The following is a 22,880-nucleotide window of genomic DNA, read 5'->3' on the forward strand; positions in this document are numbered from 1 at the left end:
CTCCAGCCTCTGATCCTGGATCAGGTCTCAGGGGCAGCAGCTCCAGCAGGGACCCCAAACTTCCCTTTCCCGGGCCACATTAACCAGCTCTAACTGGGGGATACTGAGGCGTTCCCAGGCCAGTGTGGAGATCTAATCTCTCCACCTGGTCCTGGGTCTTCCCCGAGGCCTCCTCCCAGCTGGACGTGCCTGGAACACCTCCCTAGGGAGGCGCCCAGGGTTCATCCAGACCAGATGATCCTGAACCACCTCAACTGGCTCCTTTCAACACAAAGGAGCAGCGGCTCTACTCCGAGTTCCTCACGGATGCTGAACTTCTCCCCCTCTCTCTAAGGGAGACTCCAGACCCCCTCCTGAGGAAACACACTTCACACGCTTGGACCTGGACCTGGTTCTTTGGGTCCTGACCTGGACCTGGTTCTTTGGGTCCTGACCCAGCTTTCATGACCACAGGTGAGGGTAGGAACGAAGATTGACCGGTAGATCGAGAGCTTTGTCTTCCTCAGCTCTCTTTTGGTCACAACGGTGCGGTAGAGCGACTGCAGCTCCGCCCCCGCTGCTCCGATTCTCCGGCCAAACTCACGCTCCATCGTCCCCTCACTCGTGAACACGATCCCGAGGTCCTTGAACTCACATTATATTACTTCTTTACTATTTAAAAATACTAGACTGTTACAAGGGTAGGGGGAGAAGTTCAGCATCCGTGAGGAACTCGGAGTAGAGCCGCTGCTCCTTTGTGTTGAAAGGAGCCAGTTGAGGTGGTTCAGGATCATCTGGTCTGGATGAACCCTGGGCGCCTCCCTAGGGAGGTGTTCCAGGCACGTCCAGCTGGGAGGAGGCCTCGGGGAAGACCCAGGACCAGGTGGAGAGATTAGATCTCCACACTGGCCTGGGAACGCCTCAGGATCCCCCAGTTAGAGCTGGTTAATGTGGCCCGGGAAAAGGAAGTTTGGGGTCCCCTGCTGGAGCTGCTGCCCCCGAGACCTGATCCAGGATCAGAGGCTGAAGATGAGATGAGATAGACTGTTACAACCTCTACTACCCTGGTGTCTCCCACCCTTTACATTTAACACACACGACAGCAAACAAACAGGAAGTCTCACTCTTCTTCTTTATCCTATCCTTGTGTTGTTTGATGGTAGTTTGTCTTTACACCAAGAACAACAATGTAAACGTCATTGTGTTATCACATGTCACAGATCTACGTAATGTCTCTGTCTCTTTGTGTCCAATAAACTCGACTCTTAGGTGGTTAAACTCTCGTATTTCACAACAACTGTGTGAATGAGAGGGAGGAAACCAAGCCGAGCTGCAGAGGAGGAGGAGGAGGAGGAGGAGGAGGAGGAGGAGGAGGAGCAACACTGGGGAGAGCAGAGCTTCAACGTCACACTCCAGAAACGAAACATAAGGTGTGTCAGTGTCGCAGCAGAGTTTAGACTGTCGGGACAAATCTGTTTCTGTCTGAAGTGACTTCATCAGGTCTTTGTCAACACAACAGCAGAGTCTCTGTCAAACTCTGGTGAGTACAGCTGATCATGTTTACTTTGAGCTTTGATTCGTTTCTCTGTAGTCAAACCAACTGCCCTTAAATTCGTAGGGCGCCTGTATTCAGACATTTACGGTAAATGCATTGAAGCTGACATGCAACACGTGTGTGTCCACGTCTGGTTTTCAGATTTAAGACTAAAGCAGTAACCAAGTAAACCCATATACCAATAAATGTGGAAATATGATTAGATGCATAATATTCACAGGAACTGTCACTGTATTTCAGAATAAAAGCTCTTGAAATATAGAGCTAACTATACACTTCAGATAAATACTAATAAAATATATATTTTCATGTTATATTTGTATGTTTTCAAACTATAATTTCACTCCAAATACTGAGGACCCCGGTTTTTAAGGTGGAATTTCAGAATAAAAGCCCTTTGAAACTATAATATACAACAAAACAATATGTTCTATTATTAAAAACTTACAGTTTCCAGTAATGAATTTCACTTCAGGTAAGTGAAGGAGTTCAAGGACCTCGGGATCGTGTTCACGAGTGAGGGGACGATGGAGCGTGAGTTTGGCCGGAGAATCGGAGCAGCGGGGGCGGAGCTGCAGTCGCTCTACCGCACCGTTGTGATGAAAAGAGAGCTGAGGAAGGCAAAGCTCTGGATCTACCCTCAGTCCTGGTTCCTACCCTCACCTGTGGTCCTGAAAGCTGGGTCAGGACCCAAAGAACCAGGTCCAGGTCAGGACCCAAAGAACCAGGTCCAGGTCAGGACCCAAAGAACCAGGTCCAGGTCAGGACCCAAAGAACCAGGTCCAGGTCCAAGCGTGTGAACTGTGTTTCCTCAGGAGGGGGGCTGGAGTCTCCCTTAGAGAGAGGGGGAGAAGTTCAGCATCCGTGAGGAACTCGGAGTAGAGCCGCTGCTCCTTTGCGTTGAAAGGAGCCAGTTGAGGTGGTTCAGGATCATCTGGTCTGGATGAACCCTGGGCGCCTCCCTAGGGAGGTGTTCCAGGCACGTCCAGCTGGGAGGAGGCCTCGGGGAAGACCCAGGACCAGGTGGAGAGATTAGATCTCCACACTGGCCTGGGAACGCCTCAGGATCCCCCAGTTAGAGCTGGTTAATGTGGCCCGGGAAAGGGAAGTTTGGGGTCCCCTGCTGGAGCTGCTGCCCCCGAGACCTGATCCAGGACCAGAGGCTGAAGAGGAGATGATGAGATATATTCGTGAGGACCGTAGGTGTCTTCTCACAAACTTCCATAACCTTTCATGGTGGATTTTCACAATAAAGGCCCTTTGAAAGTATTAAATATTACAAAAATATGTTAAATATGTAATTTAAAAAATAAAAAAGACTAAAATGTGACTGTGTTTTTCCATTCTCTAATTTAATTCCAGACACATTTTAAAAGGATACCAGAGATTTTTAAGAGAACATTTTGTTTTAATGCTTCATATTTTCAAAGGGTCTTTATTCTGAAAATCCACAGTTAAAAGTTTCTGAACGCTTTTGAAGAAGATACCTGAGGTCTTCTAGAATATCTCTAAAGTGGAAGAAGTCATTGGAAACACCGTTTTATTAAGTACTTGATGAACGCTTTATTCTGAAAAGTCAAAACCAGATGTGGACACGTGTGTCCTGCCCGTCTTTGCCACGTCTGACAACAAACGTATGACACAGTTTTATACGTTTGTATTTCCCGTGTTGTGCTCGTGTGAAGTGAACGCGTCATCCCCTCTCTTCAGGTCTCGTCAGAGTGAATGTGATCCTGCACGTCAGCTCCTCTGAGCAGTTTCAGTGCATTTACCTTAAATATCAGGAAACTGGCTCACTACAATCATAGGGGCGGCTTGTTTGACGGAGAAGTGACTCATGGCCCAGTTGGACGCAGTTCAAACATTGCTCAACAACCCGAATTAACCCCAAACTCCAGCTCCGCTCTTTTCCTTTCCTGTGTGTTTGTCCACAGATTCACGACAGAGCAGCAGCTTTAACATCTTCACACAGTCTCTGTGTCACTTTTCTGGACTTCACTGAATCTCGATGGTTCAGAGTTTAACTTCCTGCTTTAGTTTCCTGTTCTTTTTCCTCTGGCTGTTTCACAATAAAATCTTTCCACCAGAGAACCAGTGGGAGTCTTATAAGGGCGCACTCCCACTGTGCCTCCGTCCCGTGCCCCGTGCTTTAGGGTCCTTGTCCCCCCCTCCAGGCCCGTTTGTACTCACACTACCTGGGCCTCGGAGAATGCTTCTTGCTGCCTATACGTCATCACGCCGTAACACGTCACACGCATTGATGACGTCATGGCGATGCGTGGCTTTGTTTCCAGATCTTTCCGTAGACCTCGGAGTTTTTGTGCGTCTTGTCGACTGTTTTTGAATCTTTTCATCGACCAAATCTGCAGTAAACACTCCACCTCCGCATCACACCAACGTGAACCTTTCACCGCCATTGTTTGAAATGTCCGCGCATGGTCCCTCCTTCTTTTTTCTACGTCCCAACAGGCGCACAGGAAATGACCTCAGAACCGCCGTAGGCCTCGTGCTGGTACACGTGCGCACGCTCGTGCTCGTACACGTGCAAACGTGCTTTACTAAAGCCCACCTCTCCCAAACGGGCCGTGGACGGCAAGCGTGCCGCTCCTAGACGTGGTACGGTTGCACTCACACTGGTCAAACACACTAGGCTTTACCCGCAAAACCTGTTTTGGCCCGGTGCGGAAGGACAGTGTGAGTGCGCCCTAATATGAAGCAGCTCGTGGACAGGCAATGTGTTTGTCATCAAGTCGAGCTGTTCTTCAACTAAAACACAACAACATGATCACATTTCCAGTGTTGTTTTGCCAGAGTACGACCTTGAGCTTGTGAGCACCACTTTACTATAAAGTGGATAAAGCCTGACATTCAGCACGTCTCATTTACTTTCCTGCATTCTGGTGAATTATTATTATTATTACTTAATTTAAGGTGGAAAACAAAGTTAAAACAGTAAATGACAGTTCAGAATATAAAAGTATAATGGAATATATTGCAGCAAGAACCCTTGAAATGACTCTTCCAGAGAGGCTGAGCAGTGTGATGACCCGATAATTGGAGCAAACCCTACGGGAACCACCACCCGAGCTGCAACTCCACTCCTACTCCCCCCCTCAAGGCACATTTCATCCACATGGGTACCTTCCCTCCGAGGACCTTTTTGACAAGCTCAGTGACGTCAGCCAGGAATATGGGAAAGTCTTTGCCCTTGTTTTCAAATGTTGGTCTGGTTCAGGTGTTCCTCAAAGGGCTCTATCCACCCTTCGACAATACACCCAGTCCTCCTGGAGGACCTCCAGCCTAGGTTGTTCTTAGACACACACTCACGACCTATCAGCCAAAACTCTGAGCAGCCACCTCCACAATAGAGGTTTTTAAGATCGACCAACTGAGGGCGCACTCCCACTGTGCCTCTGTACCGTGCCCAAACAGGTTTCATGGCTAAAGTCTGGTTCCTTTGACCAGTGTGAGTGCAACCGTACCGCGTCTAGGGAGCGGCACGCTTGCCGTCCAGGACCCGTTTGGGAGAGGTGGGCTTTAGTAAAGCACGTTTGCACGTGTACGAGCACGAGCGTGCGCACGTGTACGAGCACGAGCACGAGGCCTACGGCGGTTCTGAGGTCATTTCCTGTGCGCCTGTTGGGACGTAGAAAAAAGAAGGAGGGACCATGCGCGGACATTTCAAACAATGGCGGTGAAAGGTTCACGTTGGTGTGATGCGGAGGTGGAGTGTTTACTGCAGATTTGGTCGATGAAAAGATTCAAAAACAGTCGACAAGACGCACAAAAACTCAGAGGTCTACGGAAAGATCTGGAAACAAAGCCACGCATCGCCATGACGTCATCAATGCGTGTGACGTGTTACGGCGTGATGACGTATAGGCAGCAAGAAGCATTCTCCGAGGCCCAGGTAGTGTGAGTACAAACGGGCCTGGAGGGGGGGACAAGGACCCTAAAGCACGGGGCACGGGACGGACGCACAGTGGGAGGGCGCCCTCAGATTCCTTTTCCCCAACCACCTCCGGATTGCACGGAAAATTCTGCCAGAGGCGTGGGTCGAAATCTTACAAACTGGGGCTCAGCAAGACGTTCACAGTTCACCCTTACTACTTGTTTGAGTTTACCTAGTCTATCCAGAAATGTCCCCTGCCATCCGATCTCAACACCAGGTGGTGATTAGATGGCAGCTCTTCTTCTCTTCACCACGATGTTACAAACACAAAGTTGATCATCAACCTTTGGCCTTGGATGTTCTGGTACCAAGTACACTTCCTCGCCGTCCTATGTTCAAACATGTTGTTGTGGCCAATCCATGACTAGCACAGAATTCCAATAACAAAAAATTGCTCCGGCTCAGATCAGGCAGTCCATTCCTCCCAATTACCCCCCTTCAGGTTTCTTCATCGTTGCCCACATAAGCACTGAAATACCTGTGCAGAACTAGAGTCTCAAGTCCCCAAGTACCCTTTCTAGTATGCCGACCCCTCCAGCACCAGAGAGGAAATGTTCCACATCCATAGAGCCAGTCTGCAATGCCAGGGGTCAGCACGCCTACGTCCCTACCTTCGCCTGCTTCCAAGCTCACAAAGCACTTAACCCTAACTACCCTGCGGGCAGTGGGCGGACAGGGCCGCAGCTCCATGTCAGTCCTACACCTTGTGCCCAGCTGAGCCCTGTGAGTCAGAGCCCGGGAAGAAGACACTCACAGATGAGCCACCATCCCAGGTCTCGCTCAAGAAGGGTGCCCACAACACTGCCAACACATTTGCGTCCAACTTTTTACAAGTCAAAGTAACTAGGTTATTTATGGACTGTCAGGAAATCCTTAAACATGCACACATGACCTGAAGGAACCTACTGACTGACTTAATTCTTGAAATCTTGGGTTATTATTTTTTAACAGTGGCTCAAATACAACGTCATAGATGACTGATCAGTATTCTGCTTTTTGGTTTAGCTCATTCTCTTGCTAGTTTGCAGTTATATCTACAGTGTTGACTGCAGTCTCTTTCTGCCCCATGATACGTAAATACGGTATGTCTTTTGATATTGCAACCTTTCCCCTACTTTACCGTAGGTGGTATTGCATTGTTGAGTCGCATTCCAGCAGTTCTTCTGTCGTCTGCTACTCGTGTTTTTATTTGGGGGGGACAAAGGCAAGTTCTGAATATTGAGCCCTGCACCCCCACTGCCCCCTAAAACATACACCTATGGTAATCACTCACAAATAATTGAAACTGTATTAAAGTAAAATGTTCTCTTTTGTTTCACACTACCTTTGTAGATATGGCTTCTGCAAACTATCTGCCATCTGAAGATCAGTTTCTGTGCTCCATCTGCCTGGATGTGTTCACTGATCCAGTCAGCACACCATGTGGACACAACTTCTGCAAAAACTGCATCAATGAACACTGGGATACTAATGACCAGTATCTGTGTCCGATGTGTAAAAGGGTTTTCAACACAAGACCTGAGCTGCACGTCAACACTTTCATCTCTGAGATGGTTGCTCAGTTCAGACAGTCAGCTCAACAGAAAGCCAGCAGCAGCAGCAGCTCTGAGCAACAAGGGTCCAAACCAGGAGAAGTTTTCTGTGACGTCTGCACTGGAACCAAACTGAAGGCCCTGAAGTCCTGCCTGGTGTGTCTGGTCTCCTACTGTGAGACTCACCTGGAGCCTCATCTGACAACACCAGGCCTGAAACGACATCAGCTGATCGACCCTGTGGAGAACCTGGAAGACAGGATGTGTGCGAAGCACGATAAACCTCTGGAGCTGTTCTGTAAGACCGACCAGACATGTGTCTGCATGCTCTGCACTGTTTCAGACCACAAGAACCACAATGTTGTTCCTCTGAAAGAAGAATATGAAGGAAAGAAGGTGGAGCTGGGGAAGACAGAGGCTGAAATTCAGCAGATGATCCAGAAGAGAAACCTGAAGATTCAGGAGATCAAACAGTCAGTCGACCTCAGTGAGAAAGATGCAGACAGAGAGATAGCAGAAGGTGTTCAGGTCTTCACTTCTCTGAAGGAGTCTGTTGAGAGAGGCCTGAACGAGCTCATCGACACGATCAAAGAGAAGCAGAAAACCAAAGAAGAACAGGCTGAAGGCTTCATCAAAGAGCTGCAACAGGAAATCTCTGACCTGAAGAAGAGAAGCACTGAGGTGGAGCAGCTCTCACGCTCTGAAGACCACCTCCATCTTCTCCAGAGTGTCCAGTCCCTGAAAGCTGTTCCACCCACCAAGGACTGGACGGCTGTCAGAGTCCCTCCATCTTCATATGAGGGGACTGTGGTGAAAGCTGTGTCTCAGCTGAAGGAGGCACTCAGTGAGGAGATGAAGAAGCTGATCCCTATATCTGAAGTGAAGGGCGTCCAGCAGTATGCGGTGGATGTGACTTTTGATCCTGATACAGCAAATCCCTTTCTCATCCTGTCTGATGATGGGAAACAAGTGCATTGTGGTGATGTGAGGAAGAATCGCCCAAACAACAAAAAGAGATTTTCTGATTGTTGTTGTGTTTTAGGAAAGCAGAGTTTCTCTTCAGGCAGATTTTACTTTGAGGTTGAAGTTAAAGGAAAGTCTGAATGGGATTTAGGAGTGGCCAGAGAGTCGATCAGAAGGAAGGGAGAATTCACACTGAGCTCTGAGTATGGTTACTGGGCTATATGGTTGAGATATAGAAATAAGTACAAAGCTCTTGATGACCCTTCAGTCTGTCTGTCTCTGACGTCTCGGCCCCAGAAGGTGGGGGTGTTTGTGGATTATGAGGAGGGTCTGGTCTCCTTTTATGACGTAGATGCTGAACTTCTGATCTACTCCTTCACTGGCTGCTCCTTCACTGGGAAACTCTTCCCATACTTCTGTCCTGGTGAAAATTATGGCCGTAAAAACTCTGCCCCTCTGATCATCTCTCCGGTCAGAGCCGGCCCATCGTACTTCCTGTAATGATTTATTATTATTCAAGGAAACAAATGTAATTTAGTTTACATCTTCATTTCTAAAGCATCTGCTTGTCGTGGGGATTGATTTACACTTTAATTGCTAAGATGTTTTATGGTATGAAAACCCATTACATGGTCAACAGGTTCATTTGATGATTCATGACAAACACGTCACGTGGAGAACATTTAACATCTGTAGCCACAAACATTTAAATGAATTGTGACATAAAGCTCAATTTGATCACACGCCTGTAGTGTTTACAAAACAAAGTATGTGTTACTGTTACACAGCGAATAAAAAGATAATGTAGAAAGTTAATTGAAGGTGCAACATTCAAAAAAACCCTTGTTAGTGACACAGCTTGTTTAACTGCACACTGCTTTGGGGACAGTTACAGTTACTGGATAGCTAACTTGTCTTGCTGTTAGGGCGTACTCACACTGTCCTTCCGCACCGCGCCCCGGGCTTTAGGGTCCTTGTCCCCCCCTCCAGGCCCGTTTGTACTCACACTCCCTGGGCCTCGGAGAATGCTTCTTGCTGCCTTACGTCCTGTCCCAACAGGCGCACAGGAAATGACCTCAGAACCGCCGTAGGCCTCGTGCTCGTACACACGCTCGTGCTCGTACACGTGCAAACACGCTCTACAAAAGCCCACCTCTCCCAAACGGGCCGTGGACGGCAAGCTGTCCATAGTTATTCGCGGAGCGGGTGCACTCACACTGGTCAAACGCACTAGGCTTTAACTGAAAAACCTGTTTTGGCTCGGTGCAGAAGGACAGAGTGAGTGCGCGCTTAAACTTATATACTGGCAAATTATATTTACAGTTTGTAAACAGTATGCAATGTTGTTGACTTTGAATATGTTAGCATAACCAGTGTACGCTTTCTGGCTTGTAGCTGGGGTCAAGCTGAGCGGACTCTACATTTATATTTTGACCCTTTTTCCCAATTTCCTGGAGCAGTAAAGAACATTCCCATTACATTAGAAGCTCATGGGTAGATGCTAGTTAATGCCCATCATCACTGCTATTACAGAGCAGGCGTCAACACTCAACGCCATTTAACAGCTTCAACACTTTTTACTTTGACTTCTCTTTTTTGATCTTTTGGGACGAACTCCCACAAGGAAATTGAGTTTCCAGCAGTTTACAAAAGACACAAGGGAGGTTTAAAAAAAATACAGTATAAGATAATAAACTCTGAGCTAAATAAATAAAAAATTAACAGTAAGCAATAAACTCTAAGGGCGCACTCCCACTGTGCCTCCGTGCCGTGCCCCAGCACGTGTCACGGCTAAAGTCTGGTTCCTTTGACCAGTGTGAGTGCAACCGTACCACGTCTAGGAGCGGCACGCTTGCCGTCCACGGCCCGTTTGGGAGAGGTGGGCTTTAGTAAAGCACGTTTGCACGTGTACGAGCACGAGCGTGCGCACGTGTACGAGCACGAGGCCTACGGCGGTTCTGAGGTCATTTCCTGTGCGCCTGTTGGGACGTAGAAAAAAGAAGGAGGGACCATGCGCGGACATTTCAAACAATGGCGGTGAAAGGTTCACGTCGGTGTGATGCCCTTTGATTTTCCATTACCCTTTTGTAATGTTTGTGTAAATAAATACAATAGAATAAACGGATTATAACGGGTTAAATGTTTTTCCAGCCCCTGTTGATATCAACACATTCATTCCATGCATTAAGACACGCGTTATGAGGAGAACATCTATTTAAACTTTTGCTTTAATGAGTGTTTTTCATTTCTTTCCTGTTTGATGTGAACTCACAGAAAACACATTTGTGATTATTCCATCGTGTCAAAGCTTCGTTTAAGTTACGGCCTGTTACAGAACACAGCATGTGTCACTGTTATTGCAGAGTGAGAAGGGTTGTGATTAGTTAACGGTTACGTTGGTGTTTTTTTAATGACTGAAGGAAATCTGTAAATATGTGATTGTTCAATAAAAACTGTAAAATAAACCAGATGTTGAACACAAGACTGAGAAAGCCGTGAACAGGAAATCCGCCTTTACACAAAAGTCGTATTTCATGATAAACACACTGTCCCTCATTTATCGATCTTGCATGGAAACGGGCGCAGATCTGAGCGCAGACTTGGTCGCAGGACAGGACCCACGTGTGATTCATGAAACATTCGTATCTGACCAATCTCAGCGTACGAAAGAGCGGGCCTTGATAAATGCAGCGGCTGAATTCGATCGTCATTAACACGTTACGCCCTTAAATATTCCCGGTTCGAGTCCTCGCACACTGAGGTCAAACATGGAGAGAAGGAACGCAGGTTAGAAAAGACACTTTTCCGACACACAGATCGGCTCCTGACACCCGACATGGAGCAAAATAAAGAAGTGCTTTTTGTCTCAAGAGTGGAATAAAAAACGCTGCATGGAAAAGAATAACGGAGGCAGTCAACCCGAAGCAGCGCTCCACTGTGACCCGTGTGCGTGTGTGTGCACTGCTGAACCTGCGCTCCTGCTCTGTAGCGTGGTTATTAGGTATCCTGTTAGAGGAAAACCTTTGTCCCCTAGAACCAAACCAAGATGTTCATCATCTGATACCTGGTTTGATTTAACGCAGTTTATGGAGGGTAGCCACGAACCGAGGAGATGACTTTGGCTCTGCAGTGCGTCTTGCTGCAGCCGCGCTCCAACACATTCATTCATTCATTCATCTTCAACCGCTTGTCCCTGTCGGGGTCGCGGGGGGGCTGGAGCCGAGCTGTTTTGAAATATAAAAGAATCCCCCCCCCCACAAACACACACAGGCTCAAATGTGCGACACGATCTCAGACCTGACGTGAGATTTGATCGTAGCTCACGTCCAAATTGATAAATGCGGATTTTGCCAGGAAATGGTCGTACGCACGTTTTTCTGCCGTACGTTCGTTTGATAAAAGGGCGCCAGTGTCTTTCCTGCGTCTCCTTCACAATAAAAGCCCTCCTGTGTTTCCCCTGTTGGATGCTTTTAATGTGAAGCAGGAGGAAAATGTTTGTTTCCACCTGCAGAAAAACAACTGCTCCATCCAAAGAGGGAATTACTGCATTTAAATACATTTAACAGCCGTTTAAACCAAACATGAATGAAGATGTTCAGAGTTAAAGCTGTTTGACTTCAGTCCGACCACGTGCTTCCTGCAGCTTCACCCTGTTTCCTAAAGTCACTGAGAGGAGGCAGCAAAATGTTGTAGTGGTAAAATTATTACTAGATAATAATAACTAATAACCATGTTTGCTTAAGACCGTGTCTGTGCAACATCCTGTGGAGCAGATGTGCATGAAGCACGACCGTAGACTATTATTTTATTATATATTTAGTTTTTATGAAACTGTGACTTCATGAACTATCTTTGCACGTCTCCAATACCAGACACATCTGTGTGTGTGTGTGTGTGTGTGTGTGTGTGTGTGTGTGCGTGTGTGTGTGTGTGTGCGTGTGTGTGTGTAAAGGACTGAGACCTGACTGAGGGGAAGTGTGTGTACTTTTTCAATAAAGTTAGAAATAAGCTTATTTTTGAAAAGAGGCCATCGATAAAATGATTTCAATAAAGTAAAAAAAAACCTATTGCGTCACTTCCGTCGAACCAGGGGCCTGGTCACGTCAGGGGCCTGGTCACGTCGGGGGCCTGGTCACGTCAGGGGCTTGTGCTCCGGGGCTGCAGCTGGACAGCTTTGGCACTAACGCTGCGTTTAAAGCACCGGGACACGGGACTTCTCCTCCCTGGAGCTCAAAGCTCCGACTTTAAAACGTCCCAGAACATTTACAAAACATCAAATACGTTCATAAACATATTATTTATCATATCATATAATTAACATATTGTCCGGCGGTGGATCACACTGGAACATTAGAGCCGTTCATGTAAAAGCTCTGAATATGGATATGAAACAAAACTGGGTCCAATATCATAAAGCTTCAGTTTTACTGTGGAGAGAACAAATATACTGTCTGCAAACTAATGTAGCCTATAATAAATATATATATATATATATAAAGACTAATATACGTGAGTGCGACCTCAGAGGAAGATCGACGCCTTGGTCAGAACGGCAACAATAACAGAAAATGCATGAATCACCATTCTGTTAACTAAGAGATCATAACTCATGATTTCATGCCAGAATATTCAAAACCAGTTGTGTTAAAATGTCAGTGTCTGATACAACACTACATGCAGGAAGTGACGTTTACAGACTGTTCTCTGACGTCCCACGGCACTTGAACGCACCATGAGAGGAGGAGCAGCACTGAACAGTGAATGAAGTCAGTTTCATTTTGGAGGAAATGAAACTTAAGGTTTGTCGGAGTCACAGTCGAGTTCAGACCAACTTCATCAGGTCTTTGAGTCAAACTGAGGTGAGTCCAGCTGATCATGTTCACACTTTATTTATTATCTAACAGCAAACTTCAGCTCAGCTCTGTAAAACTGAAGCATGTGCACGTGTTAACAACAAAGCTCTGCTGCAACAGGACACGGCAGCAGCTCTGAACTCTCTCTGGGGCACTTCTTCAACTTTAGTGAAACTCTGTGGTTCAGAGTTTGGTCTCAATCGAGGAATTCAAATCTTTTTGTTATCGAGTTTTGTTAGCAATGCTGTTGAGCACATATGGAGTCAGTGTAAAGTCAATTCAAACACATTCTACACGTCAGAAAATGATTTCCGTCGACGTGTGAACAGTTTGTAATTGATGTAAATCTGAATCATGAAGTTGAACAGTCGTTTACATTTTTTGGGTTCAGGCCTGAAATCATGTGATCGTGGATCGGGTTCTGTTTTAGTGCCTCTAGAAGACGCAACTCTACTACTGCTCAGTTATTTAGCATTTTTCATACTTAGTGATATTTTTAGTCGTTCTTTGACACATTTTTCCGTAGTGTCACAATCTCAGATCCTGCGTTTGTCGTTACTTTACACTGTGTTCAAAAACAGAACGTGGACGTTTGAGTCGTAGTCGTGATTCAGCACGATTTGAATGGTCGGTCCAAAGTCCAAACATGTCTTGTATCATTTAAAAGGACTTTACCTGATATCATATCGTGCTTAGCTGGACACATGATGAGGACGCAGGGGTGTCTCTCCTCAGGCTCTCATCTCCTCCCGTCACGTCACCTCCGGAGTCTCTGAAATCCCTCTGGGGCCTTTTTCGTAATGGAAACACTGAGGGAAAGGACTTTTGAGAGGGCGTGCCGCAGAGCCACTGTCCTGCATGTTTTAGGTTCCTCCCTACCCTAACACACCTGAGTCTAACACACCTGAGTCTAACAATAATCAAACTGTGACGAGCATCAGCTGCTTGATAACGAGCAGAGCATCAGACTCAGGTGTGTTAGAGCAGAGAGGAACCTAAAACATGCAGGACAGTGGCTCTACAGGACCGGAAATGCCCACCCCTGCTCTAGGGATATTCAGGAAATATCCAAAAGCATGCTCCATTATTCACTGCATGAAGCAATCCTCTATTCTAGCTGCATTGTCTTTCTCTACCTCTGCGTTAGAACCGCGTTGGCCACCCATTGTAGAAGTCAGAGGGGGACATCATCGCTGGCTGGGTTTGTTACACCAACAACAGTTTGGAAGAGTGACCAAAGCAATTTGCATTTAGCATTTGAAACAAGCTAGTTAGCTTATTGGGTGCAGGGGTGTCTCTCCTCAGGCTCTCATCTCCTCCCGTCACGTCACCTCCGGAGTCTCCGAAATCCTTCTGGGGCCTTTTTCATAATGGAAACACTGAGAAAGGACTTTTGAGAGGGCGTGCCCTGCAACTCTCCGAGCAGCCACATTTGACCCAATGGAAACGCGCCTCATGCTACCTCTAGATCAGGGTCGGGCACTTCCGGTCCTGCAGAGCCACTGTCCTGCATGTTTTAGGTTCCTCCCTACCCTGACACACCTGAGTCTAACACACCTGAGTCTGACAATAATCAAACTGTGACGAGCATCAGCTGCTTGATAACGAGCAGAGCATCAGACTCAGGTGTGTGTCAGACTCAGGTGTGTTGGAGCAGAGAGAAACCTAAAACATGCAGGACAGTGGGTCTGCAGGACAGGAATTGCCCACCCCTCCATTGGGGTCAAATGTGGCTGCTCGGAGAGTTGCAGGGCACGCCCTCTCAAAAGTCCTTTCTCTCAGTGTTTCCATAACGAAAAAGGCTCAAGAGGGATTTCGGAGACTCCGAAGGTGACGTGACGGGAGGAGATGAGAGCCTGAGGAGAGACACCGCTGCACCCAATAAGCTAACTAGCTTGTTTCAAATACTAGCCCCTCTGGTTGCTTTGGGCACTCTTCCAACATGTTGTCAGTGTGTTCGCCAGGGTAACAAACCCAGCCAGCGATGATGTCGCCCTCTGACTTCTACAATGGGTGGACAACGCGGTTCTAACGCAGAGGTAGAGAAAGATAATGCAGCTAGAAAAGAGGACTGCTTCATGCAAATAAGTGAATATCCCTAGAGCATGGGTGGGCATTTCCGGTCCTGGAAAGCCACTGTCCTGCATGTTTTAGGTTTCTCTCTGCTCTAACACACCTGAGTCTGATGCTCTGCTCGTTATCAAGCAGCTGATGCTCGTCACAGTTTGATTATTGTTAGACTCAGGTGTGTTAGACTCAGGTGTGTTAGACTCAGGTGTGTTAGGGTAAGGAAAACTAAAACATGCAGGACAGTGGCTCTACAGGACCAGAAGTGCCCACCCCTGCTCTAGGGATATTCAGGAAATATCCAAAAGCATGCTGCATGGAGCAATCCTCTATTCTAGCTGCATTGTCTTTCTCTACCTCTGCGTTAGAACCGCGTTGGCCACCCATTGTCGAAGTCAGAGGGGGACATGATCGCTGGCTGGGTTTGTTACCCTGGCGAACACATAAGCAACATGTTGGAATAGTGACCAAAGCAATGTGCATTTAGCATTTGAAACAAGCTAGTTAGCTAATTGGGTGCAGCGGTGTCTCTCCTCAGGCTTTCATCTCCTCCCGTCACGTCACCTCCGGAGTCTCCGAAATCCTTCTGGGGCCTTTTTCGTAATGGAAACACTGAGAAAGGACTTTTGAGAGGGCGTGCCCTGCAACTCTCCGAGCAGCCACATTTGACCCAATGGAAACGCGCCTCATGCTACCTCTAGATCAGGGTCGGGCACTGGAGGACAACTGTCCTGCATGTTTTAGGGTTCTCACTACCCTGACACACCTGAGTCTAACACACCTGAGTCTAACACACCTGAGTCTAACAATAATCAAACTGTGACGAGCATCAGCTGCTTGATAACGAGCAGAGCATCAGACTCAGGTGTGTTAGAGCAGAGAGGAACCTAAAACATGCAGGACAGTGGCTTTCCAGGACAGGAAATGCCCACCCCTGCTCTAGGGATATTCAGGAAAATGTCCAAAAGCATGCTCCATTATTCACTGCATGAAGCAATCCTCTATTCTAGCTGCATTATCTTTCTCTACCTCTGCGTTAGAACCGCGTTGGCCACCCATTGTAGAAGTCAGAGGGGGACATGATCGCTGGCTGGGTTTGTTACCCTGGCGAACACATAAACAACATGTTGGAAGAGTGCCCAAAGCAATTTGCATTTAGCATTTGAAACAAGCTAGTTAGCTAATTGGGTGCAGGGGTGTCTCTCTTCAGGCTTCCAGTGTTTCCCACAGACTAGGGAGCAATGTGTGGTGCAGGACCTACGGACACCTCTTCTTGCGGGGCTCCCAGACTAGGTGAATCCATTTGTGGTGCGCTTGGTGTGATTCTGTGGCGCTGCGCCACACACTGGTCTAAGAAGGGGAAACACTGGGCTTCTCCCCTCAAACCCTGTCCTCCCTCTCTGTCCCATCCAAGATGTTCAACTCAAAGTAAAATTTCTATTTGAATATATAATAATGCAAACTTGATTTTGAATAAGATGTGTTGTTTTGTTTAACACTAAATGTTTAGATATGGCTGCTGCAAAGTACCTGCTGTCTGAAGACCAGTTTCTGTGCTCCATCTGCCTGGATGTGTTCACTGATCCAGTCACTACACCATGTGGACACAACTTCTGCAAGAACTGCATCACTGAACACTGGGATACGAATGACCAGTACCTGTGTCCGATGTGTAAAGAAGCTTTTACCATAAGACCTGATTTAAGAGTCAACACTTTGTTCTCTGAGATGGCTGCTCAGTTCAGACAGTCAGCTCAACAGAAAGCCAGCAGCAGCAGCAGCTCTGAGCAACAAGGGTCCAAACCAGAAGAAGTTCCCTGTGACGTCTGCACTGGAACCAAACTGAAGGCCCTGAAGTCCTGCCTGGTGTGTCTGGTCTCCTACTGTGAGACTCACCTGGAGCCTCATCTGACAACACCAGGCCTGAAACGACATCAGCTGATCAACCCTGTGGAGAACCTGGAAGGCAGGATGTGCATGAAGCACGATAAACCTCTGGAGCTGTTCTGTAAGACCGACCAGACATGTGTCTGCATGATCTGCACTGTTTTAGACCACAAGGACCACAATGTTGTTCCTCTGAAAGAAGGATATGAAGGAAAGAAGGTGGAGCTGGGGAAGACAGAGGCTGATATTCAGCAGATGATCCAGAAGAGACAACTGAAGATTCAGGAGCTCAAACAAACAGTCGACCTCAGTGAGAAAGATGCAGACAGAGAGATAGCAGAAGGTGTTCAGGTCTTCACTTCTCTGAAGGAGTCTGTTGAGAGAGGCCTGAACGAGCTCATCGACACGATCAAAGAGAAGCAGAAAACCAAAGAAGAACAGGCTGAAGGCTTCATCAAAGAGCTGCAACAGGAAATCTCTGACCTGAAGAAGAGAAGCACTGAGGTGGAGCAGCTCTCACGCTCTGAAGACCACCTCCATCTTCTCCAGAGTGTCCAGTCCCTGAAAGCTGTTCCACCCTCCAGGGACTGGACAGATGTCAGAGTCCCTCCATCTTCATATCAGGGGACTGTGGTGAAAGCTGTGTCTCAGCTGGAGGAGACACTCAGTGAAGAGATGAAGAAGCTGCTTGAAGCTGAGCTGAAGAGGATCCAGCAGTATGAGGTGGATGTGACTCTTGATCCTGATACTGCACATCCTGGACTCATCCTGTCTGATGATGGGAAACAAGTATTTCCAGGGGGAGCGAAACAGAATCTTCCAGACAACCCGGAGAGATTTTCCCTCAATCGCTGTGTTTTAGGAAAGCAGAGTTTCTCTTCAGGCAGATTTTACTTTGAGGTTCAGGTTGAAGGAAAGACTAAATGGGATTTAGGGGTAATCAGAGAGTCGGTCAACAGGAAGCAACAATTCCCACTGAACTCTCTTTATGGTAACTGGACTTTGTGGTTGAGAAATGGAAATGACTACAAAGCTGTTGATAGCCACTACATCCGTCTGTCTCTGAAGTCTCAGCCCCAGAAGGTGGGGGTGTTTGTGGATTACGAGGAGGGTCTGGTCTCCTTTTATGACGTAGCTGCTGCAGCTCTGATCTACTCCTTCACTGACTGCTCCTTCTCTGGGAAACTCTTCCCGTTCTTCAGTCCCTGTAAAATCGATGGTGGTAAGAACTCTGCCCCTCTGATCGTCTCTCCGGTCAATGCAGAATAATCACTCAACTTATTTCATGTATTGGTTTATTAAGGGAAGAAATGTACATATTTAGGAGGGGTGAGAATCTTTTGGCAGATCACAATTCGGATGCAGAGGGCTATGATGCCATTATAAAGATTATCGATACATGACGGATCAAGTTTTGATTTAGGGTTGGAAATTAAATATTCTTGTTATTTTCCTGATTTAACAGAAACATACAAATGTACATAAGTACAACAAGTTTTCTGTCTCTTTCACTGAATTAAGACTTTTTAATCATCAAAAAACACACTTCATTCAAACTCTACCAAGTAAAATAAAACTCACCAAACCTTTCTTGCGGCGCACTCACACTGTTCCTCCGTCCCGGCCCAAACAGGTTCCACGGCTAAAGTCTGGTTCCTTTGACCAGTGTGAGTGCAACCGTACCACGTCTAGGAGCGGCACGCTTGGCGTCCACGGCCCGTTTGGGAGAGGTGGGCTTTAGTAAAGCACGTTTGCACGTGCACGAGCACGAGCGTGCGCACGTGTACGAGCACGAGGCCTATGGTGGTTCTGAGGTCATTTCCTGTGCGCCTGTTGGGACGTAGAAAAAAGAAGGAGGGACCATGCGCGGACATTTCAAACAATGCCGGTGAAAGGTTCACGTTGGTGTGATGCGGAGGTGGAGTGTTTACTGCAGATTTGGTCGATGAAAAGATTCAAAAACAGTCGACAAGACGCACAAAAACTCAGAGGTCTACGGAAAGATCTGGAAACAAAGCCAGCTGTGGTCATTGTTTACAGACGGGTTAGAAACACGAGAGATGATGTACGATGCATTCACACCTTGTTCTGGGGGAATGCATGGTTCTGATTGGTTGCAGGGTGTCAAACGTAGTTCAAGTGAAACTGTCTGTTCACTGTTGAATGCACCTCCGTTTACAGTTTATTAGGAATACGTTAACAAGCTAACATTGCTGAGTCTTATCCTCTGGGTGCCACCGCATATATTTAACGTTTCCCGTTAAAACAGCGGATATCTGAGCCGAGCCTTCCTTCTCCGAGCCGTGGTCATTGTTTACAGACGGGTTAGAAACACGAGAACGGAGTTGGAGAAGAGATACGAGAGATGATGTACGATGCATTCACACCATGTTCTGGGTGAATGCATGGTTCTGATTGGTTGCAGGGTGTCAAACGTAGTTAAAGTGAAACTGTTCACTGTTGAATGCACCTCCATTTGCAATTCATTAGAAAATACGTTAACAAGCTAACATTGCTGAGTCGTATCCTCTGGGTGGTATCTCCACAGGATGGAGCCCCACCTCGTTACACGTGATCCATCATTCATGGTGAAAATCTTGATTCTGAACTGGGGACAATAACAAGACTGGATAGCTAGTGTTACAAATATTATACAATTATATTTACAGATGTTATTGACTTTGAATCTTGCTAGCATAGTGTTAGCTTTAGCTTCCTGTCCCGTAGCTGGAGTTCTGTGAGGGTTAATCTCCATTGCATTAGAACCATTTGATGCCAGTTTAAATATATCGAACATTGAATTGAACTACAGTTAATTGTGTTGTTGTGTTGAAATATAACGGGTTAAATGTTCAGACCCTGTATTAATCACTTATGTCGACACATTGGTTTCATGGAACAGGACGCTCGTCATGTGGAGGTGGAGGGAGTTTTGCTTTCTGTTGAGTGTCTGTGATTTTATTTCTTTACATTTTGATGAGCAGTCACAGAAAACATGTTCATTTGTTTGGTTTCATGTAAACTGGTGAGAATTATTCTGTAAATATGTGATTGTTCAATAAAAACGGTAAAATAAACGAGTGACTCGAACAGAAAAACCCGGTTTACACACGAGTCGTATTTCATTACAAACATTGTGTTTCCTGTTGCTTTTTCACAATAAAAGCCTTTCCCGGGCCACATTAACCAGCTCTAACTGGGGGATCCTGAGGCGTTCCCAGGCCAGTGTGGAGATCTAATCTCTCCACCTGGTCCTGGGTCTTCCCCGAGGCCTCCTCCCAGCTGGACGTGCCTGGAACACCTCCCTAGGGAGGCGCCCAGGGTTCATCCAGACCAGATGATCCTGAACCACCTCAACTGGCTCCTTTCAACGCAAAGGAGCAGCGGCTCTACTCCGAGTTCCTCACGGATGCTGAACTTCTCCCCCTCTCTCTAAGGGAGACTCCAGACCCCCTCCTGAGGAAACACAGTTCACACGCTTGGACCTGGACCTGGTTCTGTGGGTCCTGACCTGGACCTGGTTCTGTGGGTCCTGACCTGGACCTGGTTCTTTGGGTCCTGACCTGGACCTGGTTCTCTGGGTCCTGACCTGGACCTGGTTCTTTGGATCCTGACCCAGCTTTCAGGACCACAGGTGAGGGTAGGAACCAGGACTGAGGGTAGATCCAGAGCTTCTCCTTCCTCAGCTCATCGCTCAAACATGTGCTCGTGTGTATTTACTCACTTTATTCAACTGATCCTTGATGACACTTTGTTCTGTGGCATTTTATTCTGTTTATTTAACATTATTAACTTATTCCCTGTGCATTTATTGTGTGCAAGCTGCTGAAATCCATTGCCCCTGGTGGGATTAATAAAGTTCTGAGTCAACGCTACAACAGGACGCACGTGTTTAAGTGGCAACACATGTAAACGGTTCAAATCCCGCCCAAAAATGAGTTTTGCAAATGTTTCACAACAACGTAAAGAAGGTAATGATGTAATAAGGAGGTTTTCCTTCATGTGTTAGTGCTGCACACAGCTGCTGTTGGTATTCCAGGTGAATGTTAAGTGCGTGCGTACCTGCGTGTCTTCGGGGCACTGACTCAGTGCAGCCGGCGTGGAGGCGTGGAGGGCAGGTCCATCCTGGGGAGGAGGTCGAGGAGGACGGAGACTGCAAAGCAACTGCAGGAACGACCGCTCCCAAGTTGTAAACACTTGAATCTCTGTCTTTGCAGAAGGCGCATCAGCTGCACCGCGGCTCGACTCGCCCGTTCCTCAGCAGGATCACAGAAACACGAGCAGCCGGGTCGTCGGGAAACGTGGTGACGGTGCAGCTCGGGTCGATCTTTGTGTGTTTGGGCCTCGATGGAGGTCTGCGCTCTCTTCTAGTGTCTACACCGCTGCATCACGAGGCACTGTGGGGGTTCCAGGCCGTTCTCACTTCGTACTCGTACGTATAACGACAAAAAGCAGCGCGCAGTGACTCGTGTGTATTCCCCCGCAGTGAAAGGAGGCAGGTTGTGGTCGTGACTTGTTTCCGAAAACAATTCCCGTCTGTGCTAAACCGATCCACAGCCTTTTTTCTGATCCCAACCAAGTGTTTTTCCTGCCGAACCCAAACCGCCCCCTTCCGTCGGCCTAGGGTCACGTTAATGTTGTCTTTTGTGCGTGCGTTTCGGTTTGGCGTGAGTGTTTCTCCGTACGAATCTCTGCGCAGAACTTTTCATAGACATAGACAAACCTGTTCATGAGAACACGTTGGGGATTTCAGGGGAAGCAGAGACGTTTAGAAGATGTTACACGCACGCACGCACGCACACACACACACGCACACAGGGACTCAAACCGGTGACCCTCTGGTTCCCTACCGCCCCAACTGCGTTTTAAAAGTAGCTTAGCACATTGGGACTTGGCTTGTGAACCGATGGGTTGCCAGTTCTAGTCCCCATATGGACCAAGAGAGGAGGGTGAACTGGTGGGTGGCCTGTTTCTTCTCCCCCTGGCTTCGGCTTCACGTTCTCTGGTGAAATCATCTCAAGCTCTGGATCCACTCCCGGCCCTCATCCCCAAACACTCTCCAGTCGGACCTTCATCAGCAGTGAGTTTGTGTTCCTCCCCCTCCACCACACTTGCTGAGCCTGTTCTGAACTCTTGGACTGTTACCTGCTCACGCGCCCACACACTCACCTGGATCCAGTCCTCTGGTGCCCCCCCCCGGTCAGCCGTGGACCTGCTGTTACCTGCTGAATAAAGACTGTTTAACACCTGGTTCATCTGTGCTGCAGTTGGGTTCACTCCACACCCGTTACACGTGTGGTCACTGCAGGCTGCGGCGGTGACACATGCACGACTGAGGGCAGCAGACGCCAAGAGAATCAGTGAGATCATCAGGAAGGCCGGCTCCGTCCTGGGGGTCAAACTGGACTCTTTGGTGGCGGTGTCTGAGAGGAGGATGCTGTCTGAGCTGCACAGCATCCTGGACAACAACACCCACCCTCTCCACCAGCTGCTGACCTCCAGCAGAAGCACTTTCAGCCACAGCTCGGCTCCAGCCCCCCGAGACCCCGACAGGGACAAGTGGTTGAAGATGAATGAATGAATGAATGTGTTGGAGCGCGGCTGCAGGAAAGCGCACTGCAGAGCCAAAGTCGTCCCCTCGATAAACTGCATTAAATCAAACCAGGTATCAGATGATGAACATCTTGGTTTGGTTCTAGGGGACAAAGGTTCTCCTCTAACAGGACACCTGATAACCACGCTGCAGAGCAGGAGCGCCGGTTCAGCAGTGCGCACACACGCACACGGGTCACAGTGGAGCGCTGCTTCGGGTTGACTGCCTCCTTCATTCTTTTCCATGCAGCGTTTTTTATTCCACTCTTGAGACAAAAAGCACATCTTTATTTTGCTCCATGTCGGACGTCAGGAGCCGATCTGTGTGTCGGAAAAGTGTCTTTTCTAACCTGCGTTCCTTCTCTCCACGTTTGACCTCAGTGGGCGAGGACTCGAACCGGGAATATTTAAGGGCGTAACATGTTAAAGACGATCGAATTCAGCCGCAGCATTTATCAAGGCGCGCTCATTCGTACGCTGAGATTGGTCCGATACGAATG

General features: G+C 47.6%; 1 protein-coding gene across 1 annotated transcript; it reads left to right on the forward strand.

The window, feature by feature from the left end:
* The first annotated feature begins 2,624 nt into the window (after positions 1-2,624).
* Positions 2,625-20,041, forward strand: LOC310963402 (uncharacterized protein). The gene is made up of 4 exons (XM_083936210.1): positions 2,625-2,733; positions 6,819-8,478; positions 14,636-14,664; positions 16,412-20,041. The coding sequence occupies exons 1-4, from the start codon at positions 2,709-2,711 to the stop codon at positions 18,055-18,057; spliced, it is 3,360 nt and encodes a 1,119-aa protein (XP_083792336.1). The 5' UTR covers positions 2,625-2,708; the 3' UTR covers positions 18,058-20,041.
* The last annotated feature ends 2,839 nt before the right edge of the window (positions 20,042-22,880 follow it).

The sequence above is a fragment of the Echiichthys vipera genome (assembly GCF_963691815.1).
Source record: "Echiichthys vipera genome assembly, chromosome: 2".
In the NCBI taxonomy this organism is placed as follows: domain Eukaryota; kingdom Metazoa; phylum Chordata; class Actinopteri; order Perciformes; family Trachinidae; genus Echiichthys; species Echiichthys vipera.